The 22,715-nt window shown below is 35.2% G+C and overlaps 1 protein-coding gene across 1 annotated transcript; it reads left to right on the forward strand.

Annotated features, from left to right (window-relative positions):
* Nucleotides 1-895: 895 nt before the first annotated feature.
* On the forward strand, nucleotides 896-21,186 carry chic (profilin chickadee). Its single transcript, XM_029313343.2, has 3 exons — nucleotides 896-1,149; nucleotides 13,328-13,597; nucleotides 17,815-21,186. The coding sequence occupies exons 1-2, from the start codon at nucleotides 1,039-1,041 to the stop codon at nucleotides 13,595-13,597; spliced, it is 381 nt and encodes a 126-aa protein (XP_029169176.2). The 5' UTR covers nucleotides 896-1,038; the 3' UTR covers nucleotides 17,815-21,186.
* The last annotated feature ends 1,529 nt before the right edge of the window (nucleotides 21,187-22,715 follow it).

The following is a 22,715-nucleotide window of genomic DNA, read 5'->3' on the forward strand; positions in this document are numbered from 1 at the left end:
ATCAAATATTATCAGCTATATTCTACCAAATTCTTATATACTTTCTCTGTTTATTTTTTATTGTTTATTTGCTTCATTATAATTATATTTATTTTGTCTTTTACTGATTATTATTACTATATTTTTGTAACTAAAGGAATAAATTCGCGTTTACAAATGAATAAATAAATAAATAAATAGATAATTAAATATTATTTATTTATTTATTTATTTATTTGTAAACGCGAATTTATCCCTTTAGTTACAAAAATATAATTATAATGAACCAAATAAGCAAAAAATAAAAAGAAAAAGTATATATAAGAATTTGGCAAAATATAACCAAATAATATTTGATATTTCTTGCGCAAATTGTCCCCAAAAAAACAGAGGAGACATTTCTAGTCTAATTTTATCATAGGCGAAAACTGTATAGATAAATCAATATTATTGATTAATTAATTTATTATTATTCATTTGCTTTTTCATTTATTTATTATATATTATTCATCGCTCTTTCATTATTGTTTTAACTTTCGAGTTTATTTTTATAATTTAATATGATTAAATGTAATAAATTAATTTTTATAACCGTAATAATATTACTTCTGCTCTTATTAGCCTTTTATATATATCTGTAAAATACTTTATTATTATTTATTATATTTATCGATAAATAAATGGTCAAAAATTCCGAAGCTCCGCATCACACAAAAAAAAAAAAAATCGCAAGGATCGAGATATCGATAAATCGAACATCGACCTCGAAAGTCCCTAGGATCGATCCCCGGTTCCTAAGACGTCCGACAGGAGGCGCGAGTGGTAGCGCATCGTCGTTCGAAGGCCGACTCGGCGATGACGACGATCTCCGGGGGGGTGGGGAGGGGGGGAGGGAGGATGCGGTGGAGGGAGGGTGGCAGAGAGCGGCACGACCGGCGTTTCGGAGGCACGTATCGGTAGTCGCGAGACGAGGCAGTCGGTGACGGGTTGCGGTCGTCTAGTGTGGCGCAGTGTGAACAATTTTTCGGTCGTCTCTCCTTCCCCCCCTTGTGTTCAAAAATGAGCTGGCAGGATTACGTTGATAAGCAGTTGCTCGCGTCTAGGTGTGTTACCAAAGCGGCGATCGCCGGACACGATGGCAACGTGTGGGCGAAATCCGAGGGCTTCGAAGTGAGTAGAGAGAACAAAAAGGCAAAAAAAAACCTCGAAAAGAGATCCTCCTTCGAGAAACGCGCGCGCGAGAGCGAGAGAGAGAGAGCGAATGGGAAAGAAAGAGAGAGAGAGAGAGAAAGATAGGACGTACGTATGCGTGTGTGAAAGAGAGAAAGAGAGTGACGGGGCGGATAAGAACGCAGGGAGAAGCGAGCACACGGCCGGTAGCCAGCACGCCCCCTCGATAAAAGGGAAAGTGCGCGGAGGAAAGAGAAGAGCCCTCCGATCATACGAGTCAAACGCGCTTTGTCGACGCGAAAGAGAGAGAGAGAGAGAGAGAAGGAGAGACGGATCTCCCTCGGCCGAACCTTCCTTCGCACTCGAACCGGTTCGGAACTTTCTAACCCCGAAAATATCCTACGTGCCACGTAGACGCGTCTGATTCGCCGGCCGGCCGGTCGACCATCGCGTCATCTCCGCGGAAGCCGACGACGACGACGACGACGGATATAGGGTCGCACGCTCTCTCGGGGGCGGCGGACATGTTTCGCTCTAACCGGCTAGCTCCCTCTCTCTCTCTCTCTTTCTCTTTCGCGGCTCTACGATCCCCGCGACGAGGTGCGCGACGAATCGATCGAGTCCGATGTCAAGTGCACGCGAGCGAGTGCCCGAGTCGGTGACGATCTCGCACCCGGGCTCGAGTGCTCGAGGATCGATGCACTTTATTATCTCGCGCGCACAGGGTGTGGCATGACATAGGTGTTCTGGAAAGAAAATTCCTCTTGTCGATTTCAGAGATTGTAGATTCGCTCCTGTACGCGTGGGAAAGAAGCACGAGGAACTCTCGGGAGGAGGGAACTCTCCTCGAGAGAGGTGGGCTTTTTTTTGGGTTTATCGGTACCGTTCAGGGTTCTCGAGTTCCTCGAAATTTTTCGAGGGTTCTGAGTACTGAACTCTCTCTCTCTCTCTTTCTCGTGAAATCTATACAACGGCTTTTTCGGCGGCGACGCTTAACATGGCCGCCTTCTATCAGCGCGCCGGGCACGTTGCGCTGTCGCATCGTCGCCCGACGTGGAAATGGTGGTCCATTGTCTGCGATCACGACGGTCCTTAATCGACGCTCCGCCGGAGATCGCGTCGCGAGTTCGCGAGGACTTCCGGCGAGCGTCCGCTCCGCAGCCGATTTTTTAGGTTAGTCTGAGCGAGGAACTCGCGTAGGCGCGCGCGCGCGAGAGAGAGAGAGTGGGACGATCTTTTTCTCTCTCTTTCTCGCAAGCACCGACGTGCGTTTCGTCACGAGTAAAATTTTCGGAATATATCACGAATTATGTTTAATTATTAGTTATTATTGAATAAACGGGAACAGAACTCTTTAGAATGCAAAATAAAATAATTTGATGTCTTTATTCTGCTCGAGAGCTAAAGAACACTTTAATCGGGATTTAATTAATCATATCTTGTCTGTCGTACGTATGTTTCATTTTGCATTACGTATACTTTGCCGGTTTGTAATAATAATAAGAGCCTGTGGAACGTGTGATAAAAGTTTATTATGAGTTTCTTAATCTGTTCTTGATAACAGCCAGAGTCGACATTCTTTCACAAAGAGACATATTTTTGCCTTCGAAAAAAAATTATATACATGTACATACATTATAGATATTTTATTTTTAGATATATATATATTGTACTTGATTATATATTCAATTTTAATTGGCTGCGAAATAAAAAAACGTCTAGCTGTCAACATTTTTCCTGACTTTGAGAATAATTTTAATCTTAATTAAAAATTGATGTATGTGTACGTATATTAATTAAGATTTTTGACATTTCTTAGATGTTGCACCTTTCACTCATTAACTTTCGATTATTCAATTAATAAAAATACTAATGTCGATCCTTCTGTTAAATATTGCAAATAAATATATTAAAATTTACACCCAATTCAATTTTAGATTTATATCATAAATACAAATATTAATTTTATATGAATATTTTTTTTCTAGTAAATTGTTATCTTTTTATACATGTATATTATTTAGTGCAGTCATTATTTATACAACTTTTATCATTTTCCATTTCAAGAGACATTTTATGCAATTGCAATTTGAACGATTTTCGTCCAAACAAATATTTTGTAGAAAAGTTCAGAGATCCTCTTGGAATGTCCCATCAAAGAAAACATAAATCTTTGATAGCTATAATTACGCGATGATGTTTCGCGCTTCTTCAATTCACGAGGCTAATAATATCGGTGATTACAGGAGAAACATGGCACATTACGAGAGGTCGTGCAAATCCGACGTGTCGAATCTGAAAGCACCGAAGAGGTCACTTTTCACGTGCGAAGTACACTTTTGCGTCATTTAGAACGTTTCTGAGAACGGCAACGTGTATATCTTTTTTGCTCGAATCTATTTCGTTGTCGCACAACGAGGTCGGTTCTTTAAAAGAAAGAGAAAAAAGAAGAAAAAAGTGTTTCTTCTTCGTGGTCTCTTCAAGAATCGCAGGAAAGCCGCGATTTTGTGATCGACGCGCCCTCCGCGTTGCACTTTTCGAAACTCGTCGCGAATCGCTGTCGGTAAACCTGTCAGTGAAACGTGATCGTTGCAAAATACTTCGGGACTCGCTTCTCGCGAATTGACATTGAAACCGGTTCGGATCTCTCGACTCGTATCGCCCCGACACGTGGAAGTGATTGTTGAATGTGACGGATAGGATTAAAGGGAGAGAGGATTAAGGGAATTTCTCTTTTGGCGACTTCAGAAAAGTGGTGAGAGGAAAAATCATTATTTTTTCATGTCATTTATTGACACCAGAATGTCATCAGAATGATTGCTTAAACCTGGAGAGATAAGAAAATATCTTATCGTCTGGATAAAGACTAATATGGAATAGTTGACAATTTCAAAATAAAGAGATGCCTTATTTTTTTCTAAATCTATTTCGAAACAAATTTCATTCAGAAACAATTCAGGAATAAGTATTTATTTCTTATAATTTTTGACAGTACGGTTAGATTTAATGCTTTATTACATTATAGCTTTGAAAAAAATTACATTAAAATCGTTAAAAAATTATCTTGAAGTAATTCATTATAATTAATTTATTATAACTAATGTGCTATAATTACAACATATGTTGATGTGTTTTTTAGAAAAATTTTATATTTTTTCCAAATTAAAATAATACATTAAATATTATATATTAAATCTTCGAAAGAAATTTATTGCAAAGATTAAAGTTAATGAAATTTTCGTAGAAAGAATTTGAAAAGAAATTTGACATTTTTCAAATCTAAAAATACATATAAATATATATGTATTAAAAATGTATATAATATTTAATATCGGAATTGTATTCAACGAGACTTGAAAAACTTTGAAGTATGAATAAAAGAATTGAAGAATGTGTTCATGATTTTCAGTTATTTAATTACTTATAACTTTTATTCGCGATATTAAATTTTTTCAAATATCAATCTTTACAATAAATTTAGATCCAAAAATTTGAACTATTCAATTTTGAATGGAAAATCAAACTTTTCCAACACATGCTGTTTGATTGTAGTACTGTAAAATACATAAAAATAATAATTTTTCTGTATAATTAAAATATCAAATTTCTTAAAGTTATGAAATGAACATTTCAAAAGTCGCGAAAATGTATTCAGCACTAGAAAACACGTGTTTAGATTTTTAAAAAATGTGATTTTTTTTCGAATTTTCTTTCAGAAGACTTGTGGAAAGATATTCTTTTCTTTATCTTGTTTTTCTTATCGAGAGATCTTCCTTTAGCTTTCTGATTACAATTAATTGATTTATGTATTTAATTGATTCTCCCCGAAACGATTAAATTGGCCAACATTAGAACTGATGAAAGAAAAGACGTGAGTCGCATTAAAAGCTCTAAAAGAAATTAAATCGAATTACTTATATAGGAAGACTATATTTAAAAACTACATTAAACAATTATCTAATAGTTAAATTAGATTACAAACGAGAAGAGAATCTCAAGACTTTTATTGAAGAGTAGAGCATAACAGAGAGAGAGAGAGAAAAAAAGAGTGTATACACTGAAAAAAATAACTAAATTAATATATATTTAGTTCAATACTGCCAAATGAATAATTTATTTGAAATAAATAAATATTTATTTATTTTGAAACGGAAATTTTCTTATATAAATATTATTAGTTCAAATAAATGATTTATTTGGCAGTGTTGAAATAAATACTTATTCGAATTAAATAATTTTTTTCTCAAAGTGTGAGGAATTTTTTGGCGGAAACAATCCGTCACAGAACCAGTAGATTAAATTAGGATAGGTTAGGAGTATGCGGTCACACATGGCTACTCGAAAGCGTCATGGCTAGACGAGAGAGATCGGAAGAGATAAGACCCGCCAGCTGCAGCTGCCTCGCGTGCACTTTCCGGTCGCAAAAATGGCGATGCCGGCCGGCCGGCGAAACCTCTCGCAGTGCCGTGTCGTGAAATCCGGTGCATCGAGAGCATCGATTTGGGACAAGGCCTTTGCCTGAGATGGGAAATAAATTAACGCTCCTTGTAGGACGCAAACGTCAAACGCGCGACGTGCTGAAGTCACTTCTTCGCGAAAAAATAAGAACGCTTTTATTAACGAAGAAAAAATATTTACTTTATTATGCGCAGTATTTCCTTGCCTGTAATTTTGAAAAATTATATAGACAAATATATATTGAAAACAAAAATTATCAAATTAATAAATATTTTATTTCAATACTGCCTTATAAGTCATTTATTTGAAACAAATAAATTTTTATCTGTTTTGAAAATGGATTTTCTTATATCAACTAAATATTTTTCACATCAAATCAATATTATTAGTTTCAAATAAATGATTCATTTGGCAGTATTGAAATAAATACTTAATCGAATTCGATTATTTGTTTTCAATGTACATATATACGTCTCATTTATTTATTTATTACATCTTTAAAACATTTGAGGAATTTCGTAATTCTACCTGAAAGATAAAGTATATATTGTATATAATAAGTTGAAATTGTTTATTTTATTATAATTTATATTATATTTCTTTATATAATTGATATTATGTTATAATTAAAATACAAAAAGGAACACTATATATAAAATAAATTGAAATAAATTAACTCACTTTAATCGCCGCAAACAATAATATTTTATTGCATTATGGAGTTTATATAAAAAAAATTATCCATTTCTCCTGCATTCGAAAAAATTAAAACATGATTACTTTTATCTATACTTAATATATTGTTACATTTATCTCGCGATTATAATTTGTCCCTGAAGGATATTCTACAAAGTTATAGTTTTTTTTCTCATCATGTCGGTGTTAATTATCGTAATTAATTTCCACGACTAACAAGAGCATTCGTTAATCCGGTTTCGTATAAAAAACCAGTCCAAGCCGGATCGACGAGTCTTCAATCCTTTAGCTGCGAAAAGTGTTCTGTGCAACTTTTGCAATTGCGTGACACACTGTCCAGATTTATTTTCTATCAATCAACATAAAATGATCATCAGTATCGTATATCAAACTATTAATTAGCTTATAAGCATATTGAAAAAAAATATATACGAAGAATTTTCTCTTAGAATTAATATTCACCACAATAAAAAATATTAATCGAACATATTTTATGTCTAAATATTTTTTAATCAGAGAAACTCTTATAATTGCCCCACGATTACCATGATTTTCAGGATAAATTCTAAGAGAACATTTTCTCTGTGTAATAACGAAAGAGAACAGGAAAATATTAATTGTATTCTACAGTAAGTTTCATTGCCTGCAGTATTTTAAAAATTATAAAATTCTTCCAACCCATCATAATTGTCCCACGATGTTTTTTCAGGATAAATTCTACGAGAAAATTTCCTCTGCGTTTGTGTATCATTTATTCGTAAAATATAATTTTTTGCCGCGTTTAAATGAACTCGTGCGCAAACTTAATCTCGATGTTTGCAGTCTAAGGGTTAAACCAGAATATATGTGCGAAGCATTAGCTTTCGGCCGAGTGATTCATTCCTCTCAGGGCCGTACCTCGTCGGAAGAAGGTGGGCCCGTGTCACCCATCTCGGGGTCTTATCGTGACTCACACGGCTGGTTTAGCATTCTCAGGCCGTCTCAAATCGATACGCCAGAAGGGAGGCACTATTCTCGTTCGGCCCGACGAGAATATCCCTCAAGTCCGCTTGTCGCTAAATATACGTGAGTAACGAACTCGAAACGACTCGCGGAATTTTGTTTAGCGACTCGTCTTCGCGATCATGCAGATGCTGTGGAGACAGCTTGTCGCGGTTCGATGACTCCGAGCGAATTGTTCTCCAAGTGTCGAAGGTCGAACGGTTTTCTGTCGCGGATGCAAATATTAAAGCGTGAACTTCCCGAGCGCAAATATTTTCTTTTTTCTTCAGTCCCACGCGCACTTGAAGCGAGTTTCTCCTCATTTAAACGATCATTTTTTATTCGTACATTTTTTCCAATTATAGGATGAGAGATTTAATTTAACAATAAAAGTTCTATCTCTGTACATATATATTATAAGTATGAGATTATTTAATAATTAAAACAGACAAGATAAACTTTTTTCAGGAACGAAATTCGTGAAAGCTCTTAACTGCGATATTTTATATATAAAATAAAAACGGCTCTAAATATATCAACAGGATAATGAAGAGGACTAATAAGAGATTAATTAAAAAATTAAATAAATATTAATAAATAAATTAATTAATGTTGTCTAAATTGTTTTTGCATTATTGCAGAATAAAGCTTAGAGCTTTATTCTGCAATTTAATGTGGAGCGATTATAATAAAATTAAAAAAAAACATGACTTTTACAAAATCAGAATGTTTGACAGATTTATAGGCTCTCGTTCTTTCTAGCTTCTATTTTTTTCTTCTTTTGCATTTTTTTGGTTTGCATTCTGAATGAGTCATGCGCATTTAAAGTGTCGTACGAAGCGATTTTCTCATTGTTCGAAATCTTTTGTAATTTCACGAGAGAGAATGATGAAATAATATATGCACGAACGGCATCGTCATCGCGGAGCAACAGACGAGAAACAAACTAGGAGTTGAACAGAAAGCGGACATTATTTTCCCGCCAACGCGTAACAGGATAAGATACTCTCCTCGGCGTACTTTATCGCGTCGCCGATAAATGCGGAGCGAGCTTTTTTCCCGTTTATCGGTATAACCAAGGAAAAACGTAATCATAGTTCTGACTCATAAACGTTGTACCAAAACGGACGATAATAAGTGGCATTAAAAAGGGAATTAAACCCATCTCGTGAGGAGAAGAACAAGAAGCGAATTCCGTGCAAACAATGCAAAAATTATATCAAGGAGAAAGAAAATTAAAAAAAAAAACGAGATTTATTTTCATACATTACACGTTAAGAGAATCCTCGTGAGAATAAGGAGAGATGACCTCCTTTCTGACGGTATTGTGAGAGAAGTGCAAAAGTTCTCTCTCGATTAATCCTATGTTGATTCAAGTTATATACAGAATAATAGAATGGATAATAAAAAGGGCTAATAATAGGCAAATGCAAGACAAAAGCTTAAATAAAAAACTGTTAAATAATTTAGACAATATTTATTAATTAATTTATTAATATTTATTTAATTTTTAAATTAAATCTCTTATTAGCCCTCTTCATTATCCTGTTGACATATTTAGAGCCTTTTTATTTTGTATATAAAATATCGCAGTTAAGAACTTTCTCAAATTTCGTTTCTGAAAAAGCTTGTCTTATCCATTTTATTTAAATAATCTCATGTATTTATGTATATAGATAGAGAAAGCTTATTGTTAAATTAAATTTTATATCAGCCCTCTTGATTATCCTATTGACGTATTTAGAGCCTTTTTTGTTTTATATGCATATAAATTATCGCAGATAAGAACTTTCAAGTTTCGATTGCGAATTTCGTTCCTTAATGAAAAAAGCTTGTCTTATCTATTTTAATTATTAATCTTATATATTTATATATATATAGATAGAGAGTTTATTGTTAGCGATAAATCAATATTTCGCGAAAGCAAGTTCTGTTACGTGAAATTGACCGAAGAATAAAGCGTTGTTACTCGAGAGAAAATAACTTGATTGGATTTTGTCAAGAATTGTCCGACTTTTGCGAGACCAGGGTGTCTATCAGGAAAATCTGGACATTGTCAGGGAATTTCACTATTTATCTGGATTTTTTCACAATATTCTACATTTATCTCAATAATTGAAATTTTTTATTAAATAAATATAAACTTTTCCTTGACTGCCAGCACGCTAATTTTCCGTGTTGTTAAAAATCGATTCATCTACAGCGTGTTCGTTCATTTATATTTTCATCGTCGTGTTATTTTATTTCAGTGCGTGTTTGATAGAGACGAAACTAAAAAATGTGATATAATATAAATAAAAAAGGTGATTATTTAAATAGTTTATAATGACATGTTTGTTTCGATTATCGTACGTAATGCAGATTGTATATATGATTTAAATTTTTATTTTTTTAACTTCCGAACCTTTTCGTTGTTGACAAAAATATCTCAAGGATTTCATGATTTAACATTTAATTGATTTATCATATAGATGCAAATTAGATATATCTGGCAAAAATAATACTAAAAAGTGAGGGAAAAAATGCCCCTTTAATCCCTTCATATTTGACAGATCAGCTGATATGGAGATAATGAACGATAAGAGCCGAATATATTAATGTAGCCGAATATATATATATATATATATATATAGTATTACACGAGTCCTTTTAATCCTGCACCGAGAGAATTTTTAGAAAAAAATTCCAATCTTGTAAAATATGAAAAAGTCAGGGAATTTTTTTCTCGAGTCTGCTGGACATCCTGGAGACGTATTTTTCGCTTTACGTTCGACTGGAGGTCGCGGGAGTATTTAAACGTGACGTTTCGGCGGAAATAGCGAGCGAGGGACGCGACAAAGCCAGCCTCAAGCGTGAGGATGAGCATGAGAAAGAAGGCGACGGTCTCTCCTGTCGCGTACAAAGACGCTCGTAATCGGGTGCACTTATAGTTCAAGGCTGTCTTAGATCATCCCGGATTAAACTGCAACGCGCCGCCGACATTTAGGCGCGCATCGATCCGCTTTCACGGACACTATCTGTCTACGTCACTCTTTGCGGAGAGAGAATAGCCTCCCTTGAAAGTATCTCGCGCTCTTTACAAGGAGGAAAAGAGACGCTTATTTACGGAATTTATCGACTTTTCCGACTCCCCCTGAGCTTTGTGGAAAAGAAATCTATTTTCTAAATTCGTGACTGAAAAATCGAAGAAGATTGAAAACTCGAGCTTCAGCTTCTGTGCTGCGAGTGAGAGAAACTCGTTAAGATGTTAACTTCGACGCAGAGAGAGAATTTTCTCTTAGAATTTATCCTGAAAATCATGATAATCTTGAGACAATATGTTATTAGAAGAATGTTATTAGTTTCTCTAATTAATATTTATCTCAATAAAAAGATTAATAAAAATCTACCACAATAAGATATAAAATATGTTCGGTATGTTAATTTTATTATGTACACTGAAAAATTTATTGAATTTGAATAAATATTTATTTCAATACTACTACTACTACAATAATAAATAATTTATTTGATTTGAACTTAATAATATTGATTTGATGTTAAAAATATTTATTTGATATAAGAAAATCCTTTTCAAAACAGATGAATATTTGTTTCAAGTAAATTATTTATTAGGCAGTATTGAAATAAATATTTATTAATTTAATACTTTTTTCAATATACATAGTAGCATTTACTATTAATATTTTTTATTGTAAAAACATGAATCGGAGAATATCTCTTATAAAATTCTTCTAATACCACATTTTCCTACAATTACATGATTTTCAGAGTAAGTTCTAAGAGAAAATTCTCTCCGTGCAGGATTAAAAGGACTCGTGTAATTCTATATATATATATTCGGCTACATTAATACGCGATCGATGCAAATTATGCTCTTATCGTTCATTATCTCTCTTATCGTTCATTATCTCCATATCAGCTGATCTGTCAAATATGAAGGGATTAAAGGGGCAATTGAGATTTTCAGACATTTGACTTCGAAATTTGTCATCTTTCTCGAATATGTCACACGTATATATATTTTGACATTTTCAAAAAATCCATTCTAGAAAAACGTCGCGATAGTTTTCTCAATGTCTCCTTATCGCATTTGTCGATATGAATAAAAGAGCAAATTCTTTTTCTACCTATGGTATATAAAACCGGATGGAGAGAGCTGTGTCGTCGTCGCTTGAATAGCGAATTCTTAAAATTCGCAGACGATTTCTTCATAATAGGAAAAAACACCATTGTCACAGAAGTTTAATTTTTTCATTATCTCGATTCATATTAATTATTTCGTGACGACGAAACTTTAACTTTTATTTAGATAAAAATAATGTTCGAAATACAAAATTGTAATTGCACAAGATATATTCATCCCTTTATTAAGATGATATATTAGCTGTCTCAGTTTTTAACATATATTTTACGAATCATCTTATATTTACAAGTTATTTAATCGGAATTTTTGGTTTATACTATCGTGGAAAAAAACTCGACGTCTTAATATTCCAAGTAGTCGATGTGTCAGGCACGATTCTTTAGCATGATAACATTATTAACAATAATTTCATGACTATAGATGAAGCACAGACCATTATGCTAATTCAACGATAAGTAATCGCGGGACATTTCTATTATTTGCTTGCGCGCAAATTAATGATGCATAAATCTTGCGTATTGGATTTAGAAAAAAAAATATAGAAGATATGGACAATGTTTGCGTCTTGACACGTGTGAAAAATAGATTATCAAATAGTATTTCACGGAATTTATTTGACATATGACACGTGCCTTTTCTCGAATATTGCGAATACAAGTGAACTTTGAACTTTTCACGGAATATAGGATATTTTTCATTTTCAAATAGAAAAATGTCGCGTTAGTGATAAAAGGGGAAAAGTGGAAAGGGAGAAGAGATGACGTTGGTTTTGATCATGACGAGAATATTGCTCTTATGAAAACTCTGTATAGTGATGTCATTCGCATGCACATGGACGATATTGCACTTTTCGTATGGAAACTCGGCCCCTCGAGTAATCTTGAGATACTTCAGATCTCGGTTTTAATTTTTTTCGCTAAAATTACAAGTTTATTTAGTCGCAAAATAATTATTTAAAAATCTTTATTTTAATATTTTATTTTAGAAATAATGTTTATGTCTCTTGTAATATCGTGGAAGTGAGGTGGAAACGATTCGATTGAACAACTTGTATCGAATAATGAAGCATTCTTTATCAGACCAACACGTGCAGATATTTATTTATGCATTTTCAAGGTTTGAAAGCATCTGCGCGAGAATAAAATAGACAGAATGTAGCGTTTCTAAATATCTAGGTTTCAATACAAATTCATTCCTGTATGCGTGTGTGTATTCAGCATGAATGAAGAGAGACGATCGTTTGTTTGCGTATCTGGTGTGCTTGCTCTCACGTAATCAAGATTCAACATCAAGTTTGCAGTGATATAATAATAGATAACGTCGTAAGCGTGACGTACGTGTATTTTGCTAATAAATAACATCAGCAAAGAACAGCTGATTTTATCGCACTCGATCTCTCTCTCTCTTTTCTCTTTTAAATCATACTATTTCTTCGTTTAGGAATTTTACTGAAGAAAAAGTTATAATTTAATTTTCAATTTATTAAATATTTAATTTAATTTTAATATTAATTAATATTTTATTTTTTTATATTAATATTCAATTTTCAACTTTTTATGAGTATATCATTTTTAATTAATTTTTATATAAAAGAGGACAATTTTTATATATTAATTTTGCATAACATTTTTACGCTTAATTTTGAGAAATAACAGATTTTCAGTCGAAAAATATGTCTGGCTTAAATCAAGGAACCTTTTTATTCTAAACTGAACGAATGCTGACACCGTCGTAATCTCCATAATAATAATAATATTAATAATATAATATTCTCTTATGACACGGAAATGATCGGTGGCTTCCGGGATTTGCATTCCTCTGAAAAGCTTAAGCGCGTTATTACGTTGTCACTGCGTCGTCACTGATAATAACCGGCTTTTCTCTCTCTATTTTTAGGTAAGTAAAGAAGAGCTTGCGAAATTAGTGCAGAGCTTCGAGGAGCAGGACATCCTGACGTCGTCGGGCGTTACCTTAGCCGGCAGCAGGTACATCTACCTGTCGGGCACGGACCGTGTGATAAGGGCAAAACTTGGCAAAATCGGCGTGCACTGCATGAAGACGACGCAAGCCGTAGTTGTCTCCCTATACGAGGACCCCATACAGCCTCAACAGGCCGCATCTGTCGTTGAAAAACTGGGCGAGTACCTCGTGTCCTGCGGCTATTAGGTCAGTATCATAATAAAGATATATATATTTACTTAAAAATACCTTGTATCATGTTTTATATATATATATATAATTTTATATTTTCCAATAATATATATGTATATTCCAATATACATATATAAAATACTCCATCATAAAATAATAATAAAAATATTGCATAAGATAAGATAATAATTCTCTTGAAAAAATATATAATAGTATAAGCTTACTAATTTGCTAATATATATATATATATATTTATTTATTTATTTATTTAATAAATAATGGGAGAAGAGGCTCTCTGCGTGTTTTAAATTTGTAGAGATTCATGCTTTCCGGCGGAACCGCTTTAATCTACCTCTCCTTTAAATTCGCGCCCGTGGGAACTTTTCAATCTCGCTTAAATCTCGGACGAAAGTTTTCGATCCTGTATTCGCGCTACCTGACAATGAGATTTAATTAACTTTGCAAATACGATGTTGCGCTACTGTAGAAAGTATTAAGGAATTTAAATGGATTAAAAATACCACGAATATTTTTAGCAAATTAGTAAGCTAATACTACATATTATAAATTTTTTCGAGAGAATTATTATCTTACCTTATGCAATATTTTTATTATTTTATAGTAAAGTATTATATATATTAGAATATATATATTATTAGAAAATATAAATTTTATTGTATACATATATAAACATAATACAGGGTGTTTCTAAATAAGTGTGAACAATTTTAGATGTTTTTGTAAAAAATTAAGGGAGGTTTTTCATATAAACATATGCTTCTGTATTTCTTCTTGAGGAGTTACACTTCTCCAAAGAGGGATGTAAAAATTAGGGTTTTATTTTTTTTTTTGAAAACTATTGATTTTACGAAAAAAATAAAAGAAATAAAAAAGTTTCTAAAGGAATCAAGCTTTCTAACGCATATTTTTCGATGATCAGATTCAAGTTCCGTTAAAAAATAGGTACTAATAGAAAATATCCACCAAATTTCATTTTTTAAATGTCCAAAATTTGAGAAAAGAAATAAAAAACTTCATTTTTACACCTTCAGAGGAGTGTAACTTCTCAGGAAGAAATATAAGGAAAAATATGTATGTTTATATGAATAATTCCCCTTAATTTTTAACAAAGAATCATTCATTAAACTTTTTCGCACTTATTTAGAACGACCCTATATAATAATATTAAAATTTTATATACAATTTTCCAATACATTTCATATCGAGTGAAATTCGTCGAAATAATGATTTCCGATTATTCGGCGCGATATTTTAATCCTGTCAAATAATCGTTAATCCAGTTTATCATTAGGATTGGATTCTTGCGGCGGATAAAATGTTGCGGAACGCTCTCTCGACTTATGAAACGCCGAAGGCCTCCTTCGTCGAGAACGAATCGGACAGAGTTTCGCGAGCTGTTGCACACAACGCGGTGCATCTCGCTCTCTCAGTCACCGTCAGTCCACGTATATCCGCGTGCGAAATCGGGTGCCGGTTCGCGTCGCTGATTAACGGGGCTCTCCCCCGGTGTGTATTCTCCGACTCTCCCTCGCATCGATTTAACCGAGCCGGAGAGTTTCTCTCCCGCAGCCATCCGCCGCGCATTACGCGCTTATCATTATCGGCTTGTCACTCAATGCACTCTCGCACTCGCGAGAGGGACGACAGAGAGACGCCGTTATTGTGCGCCCCGTTGCGTTTTCGCGCGTCTGTCAAGCTGCATAACTGCGGAAAACAGTTCTCTCCTTCCACTGGGGAAAGGGTCGTTGCCTCCTCGTGCTTCGTCGTCTACACGTTCCTGTAATTCGCGTAAATTGCAATCGACAGCGCGCGTTCGTTCGGAAAGAGAGAGTCTATATGTCCCTGAAACAACCGCGGGCTTGAATTTTCCAGAGGACGTTTCAAGTTTATCGATTTACTGTGCGAAAGAGTAATCTTACTCTCGCGAAATCTCGTTAGACTCGTAACAAGCTCCATTGTCGTATGCCAATCAAGTTTGCAGCAGCGGTATTTCGTTATAATTGCCCCGTTATTGTCGATCTACTGGGAAACTTATCGAACTCTCCTAATGAGTATTCTCACGATTAAACGTTGCTTGGGAATCTGTATAAATTCATTTAATGTTTTTCACAAATGTTATAATTGTCACATTATTAAATAATTAATTAATGTAAAATTTATATAATTTTATTATATAATTGTAATATTAATTAATTAATTAATTAATTAATATATATATAATTTTTATATAATTTTATTACATAATTGTAATATTAATTACTTGTAACTCAGTAAAATTATTATATATTATACGCGATGCATTTTCTTATATATGTCATCGATCTGTCTCACACAAAATCGTTCCGCAATTCCGCATATGTGGGACGGAAAAGATTATAACGCGGCATAAAAAATCGATTTTACCCGGTCATTTTTCGCGACGAGATTCAACGTACGGTTGCACTTTGCCAGCGCTTTGTCAGCGCAGATTATTACCACTTCGCTGTATATCGCGAATTCGAATACAAATCGGCAATACATCCTTCACTCGTATACGTAAACGGGTGTATCGCATTCCGATAATCGAATCCGACAAACAGCGTTATACGAAGCCGAGAAAACAACGCGTCCGCTAATGAGACACACTCGTATAACAAAATTTGAATAATTTAAATGACAGTTTAACGAGCCGTTTACTTTGCCGTTTATTTTCCGGAAATTAACAAAGTACGAGCAGCATTTTCCGACGTTAAATATTTTTATTTTATTTTTACTTAAATATATATATTATAAATTAGTAAATTTTGATCCACGCGAGACTAAAAAAAGGGGTTTTCCAATAAGTGATTTTATTTATAAATTGCGTAATTGTTATTGAATCTTATATATTCGTAAGAAAAATAAATTGTATAATATATAATTTAATATAACATAAATATATATCTAATAAAAATATATTTCTAAGAAAAAGAAATCGAAAGAGCCCCTGGGCGAGTGACGTGGTGAATTTTCCACGTCATCGTCGATTCGCGAGAGGCTTCGAGCGACGAACGAATGATCTCGGTGACACGTGGAGTCCGAGAAACGCTCGGTTTTCAGTTCGTGCATGACTCACGCGGATAATTCTCGCCGAGCGTTTTAGCTTGATATCAGCTCGTACCGCGATGACTAATCACGCTGCACTTGCGCATTCGCTTATTCAGTCGCAGGGTGGCCATGGGATAAATATTTTCTTCTTTTCTTACGTTTTTCTTTTTCTTTTTTTTTCACAATCAACGAAACGCGACATCGTTTCCATTCATGGATAATTATTCGCTCGACACAATTGGCGTTTTGGAATTATTCGTTTGAAAAAAGAGGAAGGATCTACAAAGTATATATAATTGAAATTCTGACGTTCTCCGATAAATATTGGAGATAAAGGAAAGAATGGAAGAATGCACGGATACCAATTATATCTTGTCAAGCTAGACGTTGGTCCTTTTGTGTATTTATCTTATCACATTTCTATCATACTCCGACATGATATAAATTTCAATAGATTTTCTGTCATAGCTTTATGAAACTGTATATTTTTTCTCCAGATTAATATAAGCCTTCTGTCATAATTTTTAACTTTTCCATCAATGTATGAGAGTACTCGGGATACCAATTATTGTATTTTGCTTCAGACGGAGAAAAGTTCCGTCACATTTGCATTTAAATTTGCTTTAGGTACCTGGGTGACTCGTTCATTGATAGAAGTGTTAAAGTTGTAGTTCCAATTTTTTTATGTATATGCAGGCTGTAATTGAAAACAAAAAACATTAGATTCTACGACCAATTTGAAAACGATTTTTCCTCAGCAAAAATGTCATGAAAGAGGTCATCAATTTTTGCCATCTTGTATCTTCGTAATTAACAATAAGTCTTAAGTTAAAATTCTATTATTAAAGTAAACTCTACCTGAAATTAGTCGAAGAATGTATAGTTTTGTTAATATTTTTAACTGTACAAAGTTTAGTTTGCGAGAAGTTCTTTTTTAATCATCGATAACTTGAAAATGATTGGTGCCTCGACATTTCCACCGAAGAAAAATCGTCTCCAAATTGACCAGAGAATTTGATGGTGCACATGTTTGTTCAGTTACACTCTGCATATCTCTAGTCTCTCGCAATTAATTAATGAATTTGCATTGCGCGACGACGTCCGCAGCCGACTAACCTGCGTCCGAATCCTGCTTTCTGTTGCAGTAACCTCTGGGACCCAACACAAATATCTAATATTAATAATAAACGATATCGGTCGATTATTTTAATGAACAGCGAATGGAATGCGCCATTGCCGCACGAGTCGCGCCGGAACTGCCGCAAGCCCTGCCGCGCGACAACCCACGAATGAAGAACAGCAACAACATCAACATCTACAACAGCAACAACAACAACAACAACACACAGAACGACGACAGCAGTAGCAAACTACTTAACTACATTACTGCTCCAGTCATCATTCTCTTCTCTTCGATTTCTTTTTTTTCTTTTTTTTTCTTGCTCTTCTGACGCGCAGAGAACGGAAAGAGGCACCATCGCGCAAATCCACGCACGCACCCACGTAAACAACGTACGTAAACAACGACGCACCCTTTCGTTCCCTTCCCCCTCCTCCTCTCCCTTCCCTCAAACGATTCCCAAACACGTATACGTACTTAAGCATCTACGTGTATAAGATCCTCGTAGGTGGTGCGTGACGGACGCGAGCGTCGGAGAAAAACGCGGGAAAATGTATCGTATATATCGGCGCGTGCATACCGATCGATATCACGCCGATATCACCCCGATGTCATTGTGCCACACACACACACACACGCATACATCTGCTCTCTATCTATTCCCCCCAAACTCCGCGGGCGAACGGCTGTGACGATGCGCGAGATCGCATCATCCGAGATGACGGATGAAAATCGACGGCGAGACACGATCGGTACCGGAAAGCCGATAGGATATTGTGACGTCACGCGCGCTGTCATCCGACCACGTGTCGTAGGATTCGCGCGCGCGCGCGCGCGTTCTCGAAAGGAGCGCGATAAATTGCGACGACCGCTCGCTTGACGGATCTTTCCCGCGATCTCTTCCGACTATTATTATTATCTAGAAGATAATTCTCGTCGAAGAAAAAAAGAAACGATGGATCGTGAAGCGCGCGACTCGCAATTTGTCGCGCGACGAAAGCAACGAGCGGCTTTATGGTCCTCCTCCACTTTTCGTTCGGCTTCTTCTCCGGAGGAGAAACGCCGAGGGTCGCTTCCGCGCGAGGAATTCTTCGGCTGTCGTCCTCGAGTTCGAGGTACGTGTCGAAGCGACTCCGGCCTTTCTTATGTATCACACACAAACATGTACACACTCGCTTCTCGTTCACGCACCCAGCTTCACGCGCGCACGAACAGTCTATCGACGATCGATCGACGAATATCATCGGAGAGAGAAGAGAGAGAGAGAGAGAGTGAGTGAGAGAGCAGAAAAGAGAGAGAACGCGACACGTCGAACTTTTTTGTGACCGTTCACGTGGTGTTTCGCTGACGGAAAAATAAAAAAATGATATACACACAGACACATACACACACATATACACGTATGAATTTAAATATAAGAAGTAATGATAATAAATAATAATAAACTATTGTGTGTTAGGCTTACAGTCTTTTTCGTAGGGCACGAAAGGGTGAGCGCGCGGGCGAGAGAATGCGAGAGAAGGAGTAAAAAATGCGAGTGCTAGGGAAACTTGGTATGAGTTGAGAAAGAGAGATAGAGAGAGCGAATATAAGGAATGTTTGGAATGAGAGCGAGAGAGAGAGAGAAAGGGATAGAGCGAATGAAAAATGAAGAGTGATTGATAATTGGAAAAATCGATGGAAAAGCGAGATAAGATTTTGAAATTGACGGCGCGGGAAAACGAAGAAGAAGGCGAGAAGAGAAAAAAATGAGAATGAGTGAGAGAGAGAGAGAGAGCGAGAGAAATGAATGAGTGGGAGAAAGTGAGAAAAAAAGCGGAAAAGTGCGCAAGTTTAATGATGGCGATAACGGTGGCGGCGGCGATAATAACGATGATGATGATGATGATAATTGATGATGAAATGATGATGACAATGCGGGCGAGCATGCGGCAGCGGGTGATACGGCATGGATTGGCCGCAATCCTGGCCGCCTTTCCCATCTCCCCCAAGAATCGATACGGTCCTTTTAGCTATTTACTGTCTTTATTATTGCTATGTGTAAGAAGAATAAAACAAAATGGCGAACGATGTGTCATAAACTGCTGAGATTTTTATCGATGAAAAGGTGAGAGAGAGAAAGAGTGAGAAAGAGAGAGCGCGAGAGAGAGAGAGTAAGAGAGAAAGAGAGAGAGAAAGTCGCATAAAAAAAAAAAAGAAAAATACATTCACACCGACATTTATAAACATGTACACACACACACGCACATGTACAGCCACATACATCTACGCGTGCATGCGAGAGTGAATTTTTTTACACAGCAGATGCATTCGCAGGTATATCGAGCTATAGCGAGAATTCTCGAGGTCCAGCAAACGAGCCTAATCACGATTTTCTTATAGTGTCCGCTTTCGAGAAGTTCGAACAGAAGGAAATAGCGGCGTAATAAGTAAGCGAGATGATACATTTTTCTCGATTAGTTTATACATTTCGATTATAAAGACGTATAGCTTCTAGTCTCCAATTATTAATATTCATTATACACCCGAAAATACTGAGAAATTGATGAACTTGTCAATGTTTCGCAATTGTTAAATATTTTCTATCACGCTGTTTTTTAATATAAAAGACATATTGATATAAAATTATATTTTAAAAAATTATCTCCATAAATATATATACATACATATATATATATATATATATATATATATATATGTATATAAATTTAATATATATAAAAATCAGCTGTTTCTAGAGGAGAGAAGCTAATCTTTTCTCCAAATCTATCATTTCGCCGACAGAAAATGGAATATCGCCGGAAGCTCTTCGTACGTCTCTGTCAGATAACGAGTTCATTATCATTTGCACATGCGAACAGATCGGTCCCGATCGGGACTTTTATTATTCCTCTTATCTTCGCGCGATCGCGTCATCTTATCTTTCCTTTGTCGGCTTCCGACTTCTCGGCGCCTTTCCGCGGTGAAAACAAAAAGCGAGAAACTATTCGACAATCGATCGCGCGAGAGGGAGAGAATCCATTTCCCGAGGAGGAAGATCAGGAGGGAGGTTTCTTCTCTCGTTCGCGCGAAAATTCGACGAATCGACGGTGTATCTGCGAATTTCTGCCGTGTATTCAGCAGCGAGAAATTCATTCGATGCACGGTAAACGACCTTACACACGAACATATATATATATATATATATATATATATATAACACACACCCACACATACACCCAGAGACATGTACACGCGATACCGCTACCAATTATTACTACTATTATTACTACTACTGCTACTATTATTACTATAATTGGTTGCTTGTCGATTCGTCTGACGCCAAGCAGCGGCCCAAACTACTATGTAACGATTTTTATTGATAACAAAGGAAGGAATAAACATTGAAGTAAAATAATTGTAATAAAAAAGAAAACACAAAAAAAAAACGAAAAGAAGACGAAGTGACTCTACTTCCGCGTTTCTTCATGTTCTGCACAGAACGTACGGGATGTGTTCTTTTCCTCTCGATCGACTTCAACTATCGATTCGTGGTCTCTTTTGGGAGAAGAAAAAAATGGAAAGGACGGAAAAAGTCGATATACTTTACCTTCGTTCATCTCGTGCTTTTTCTCGGGAGTTTAATAGAAATTCATCTTCATTTTTATTACATGGTTTTCCACACTCGGTCTTTCGAAAAGAAGATGGTCCGAGAATCGATGAGGATAACTAGATGTAACTTTTGTAAAGCCGAAATACGTATATATATATACTTTTTCTCGTAAGAATCTTTCGCATTACGTCGATGATGATGACGACAAGAACGACACACAACAACCGAACAAAAGCGAAATTGTGTGTAAGAGAATAATAATAAATTTGTATAAAGTGGTGTAAAAAAAAAAAGAAAAAGAATTGAGGCGTTTGGTGTTTGCGTTTAAAATTGCGAGCGCTCTTAATTGCGGCCGCTGATAATCAAAGCGAAGTGCTGCGATGCTACCAGACTCTCGAAGCCTAATCAAGGTAAGTACGACTTTCCAGCTTGTTTTCCCTCTATAAAGAGATTTTTCTTACAAACATTACACTTTCCACGATTGCTAACCAAGGTAGAAATTATGGAAAATGCTCTACTAATTGTAAGAAGATATTTTCTTTCAAATAAAATTACGTGAAAATAACATTAAAATAATGAGATTTACATTATACCATATATAATATTATATATTAATTTTATATATATATATATTTATATAAAATTATTGCACGATATATACTGTACAGTAAAAAGTAGGAAATGAAAAATTGTCTCGTGCAACAGAAATTAAATATCTTTATTTCTAGACAGAAACGAGTATATCTTTTGACCTTTCAGAGATATAGCTCCACTGTTATTTTATCGACGGAAATTGCGGTGGACATTTCCGCGAAAGACTGCCGCATTTCCGCGTGAAACGGCGGTTTCCTTTCTATGTATATAGTAATGTCGCTGAAAATGCCTCGAGACTTAAAAAACAATTTTACTTGCGTGAGAAAGAGATAAAAAAATCGTGTAAAGAACAAAAATAATTTTATCGGATATTTTTATGTACATATATATAAAACTTGACACTTTCTTCAATTTTTTTAATTTTAGGAAAATAAAAGTTTCCGAGAAATATCGATCTTATAGATGTTAATTAAATCTCACGTGATATTTTTCTTCAGCAACGCTACGCCTGTTCTTTTATATCGTATAGAATGCTGCATTACATAGAAGAATTCGCGAGAGTTCAATGATTTTTAAATGGCAGAGGATTAAGGATAGAAAGGATTAGTTGAACGTGTAATTTTGTTTCTCGTTTTAAGACGTTGATCCTATTTTGCTCGCGTGACATAAGCGATTTACTATCATTTCGTGTCATGACGTAATGCACGCGTACATCAATGTACATTTAAAGTAATTTCGAT

Source organism: Nylanderia fulva, unplaced genomic scaffold (assembly GCF_048542155.1).
Source record: "Nylanderia fulva isolate GAGA-0341 unplaced genomic scaffold, ASM4854215v1 Scaffold1, whole genome shotgun sequence".
NCBI lineage: Eukaryota > Metazoa > Arthropoda > Insecta > Hymenoptera > Formicidae > Nylanderia > Nylanderia fulva.

What these genes read in the sequence shown, in the direction of transcription:
- chic (XM_029313343.2), top strand. Translation starts at nt 1,039, where the DNA reads ATGAGCTGGCAGGATTACGTTGATAAGCAGTTGCTCGCGTCTAGGTGT. An exon ending in CGAAATCCGAGGGCTTCGAA is followed by an intron (nt 1,150 to 13,327) that starts GTGAGTAGAGAG and finishes CTCTATTTTTAG; the next exon opens with GTAAGTAAAGAAGAGCTTGC.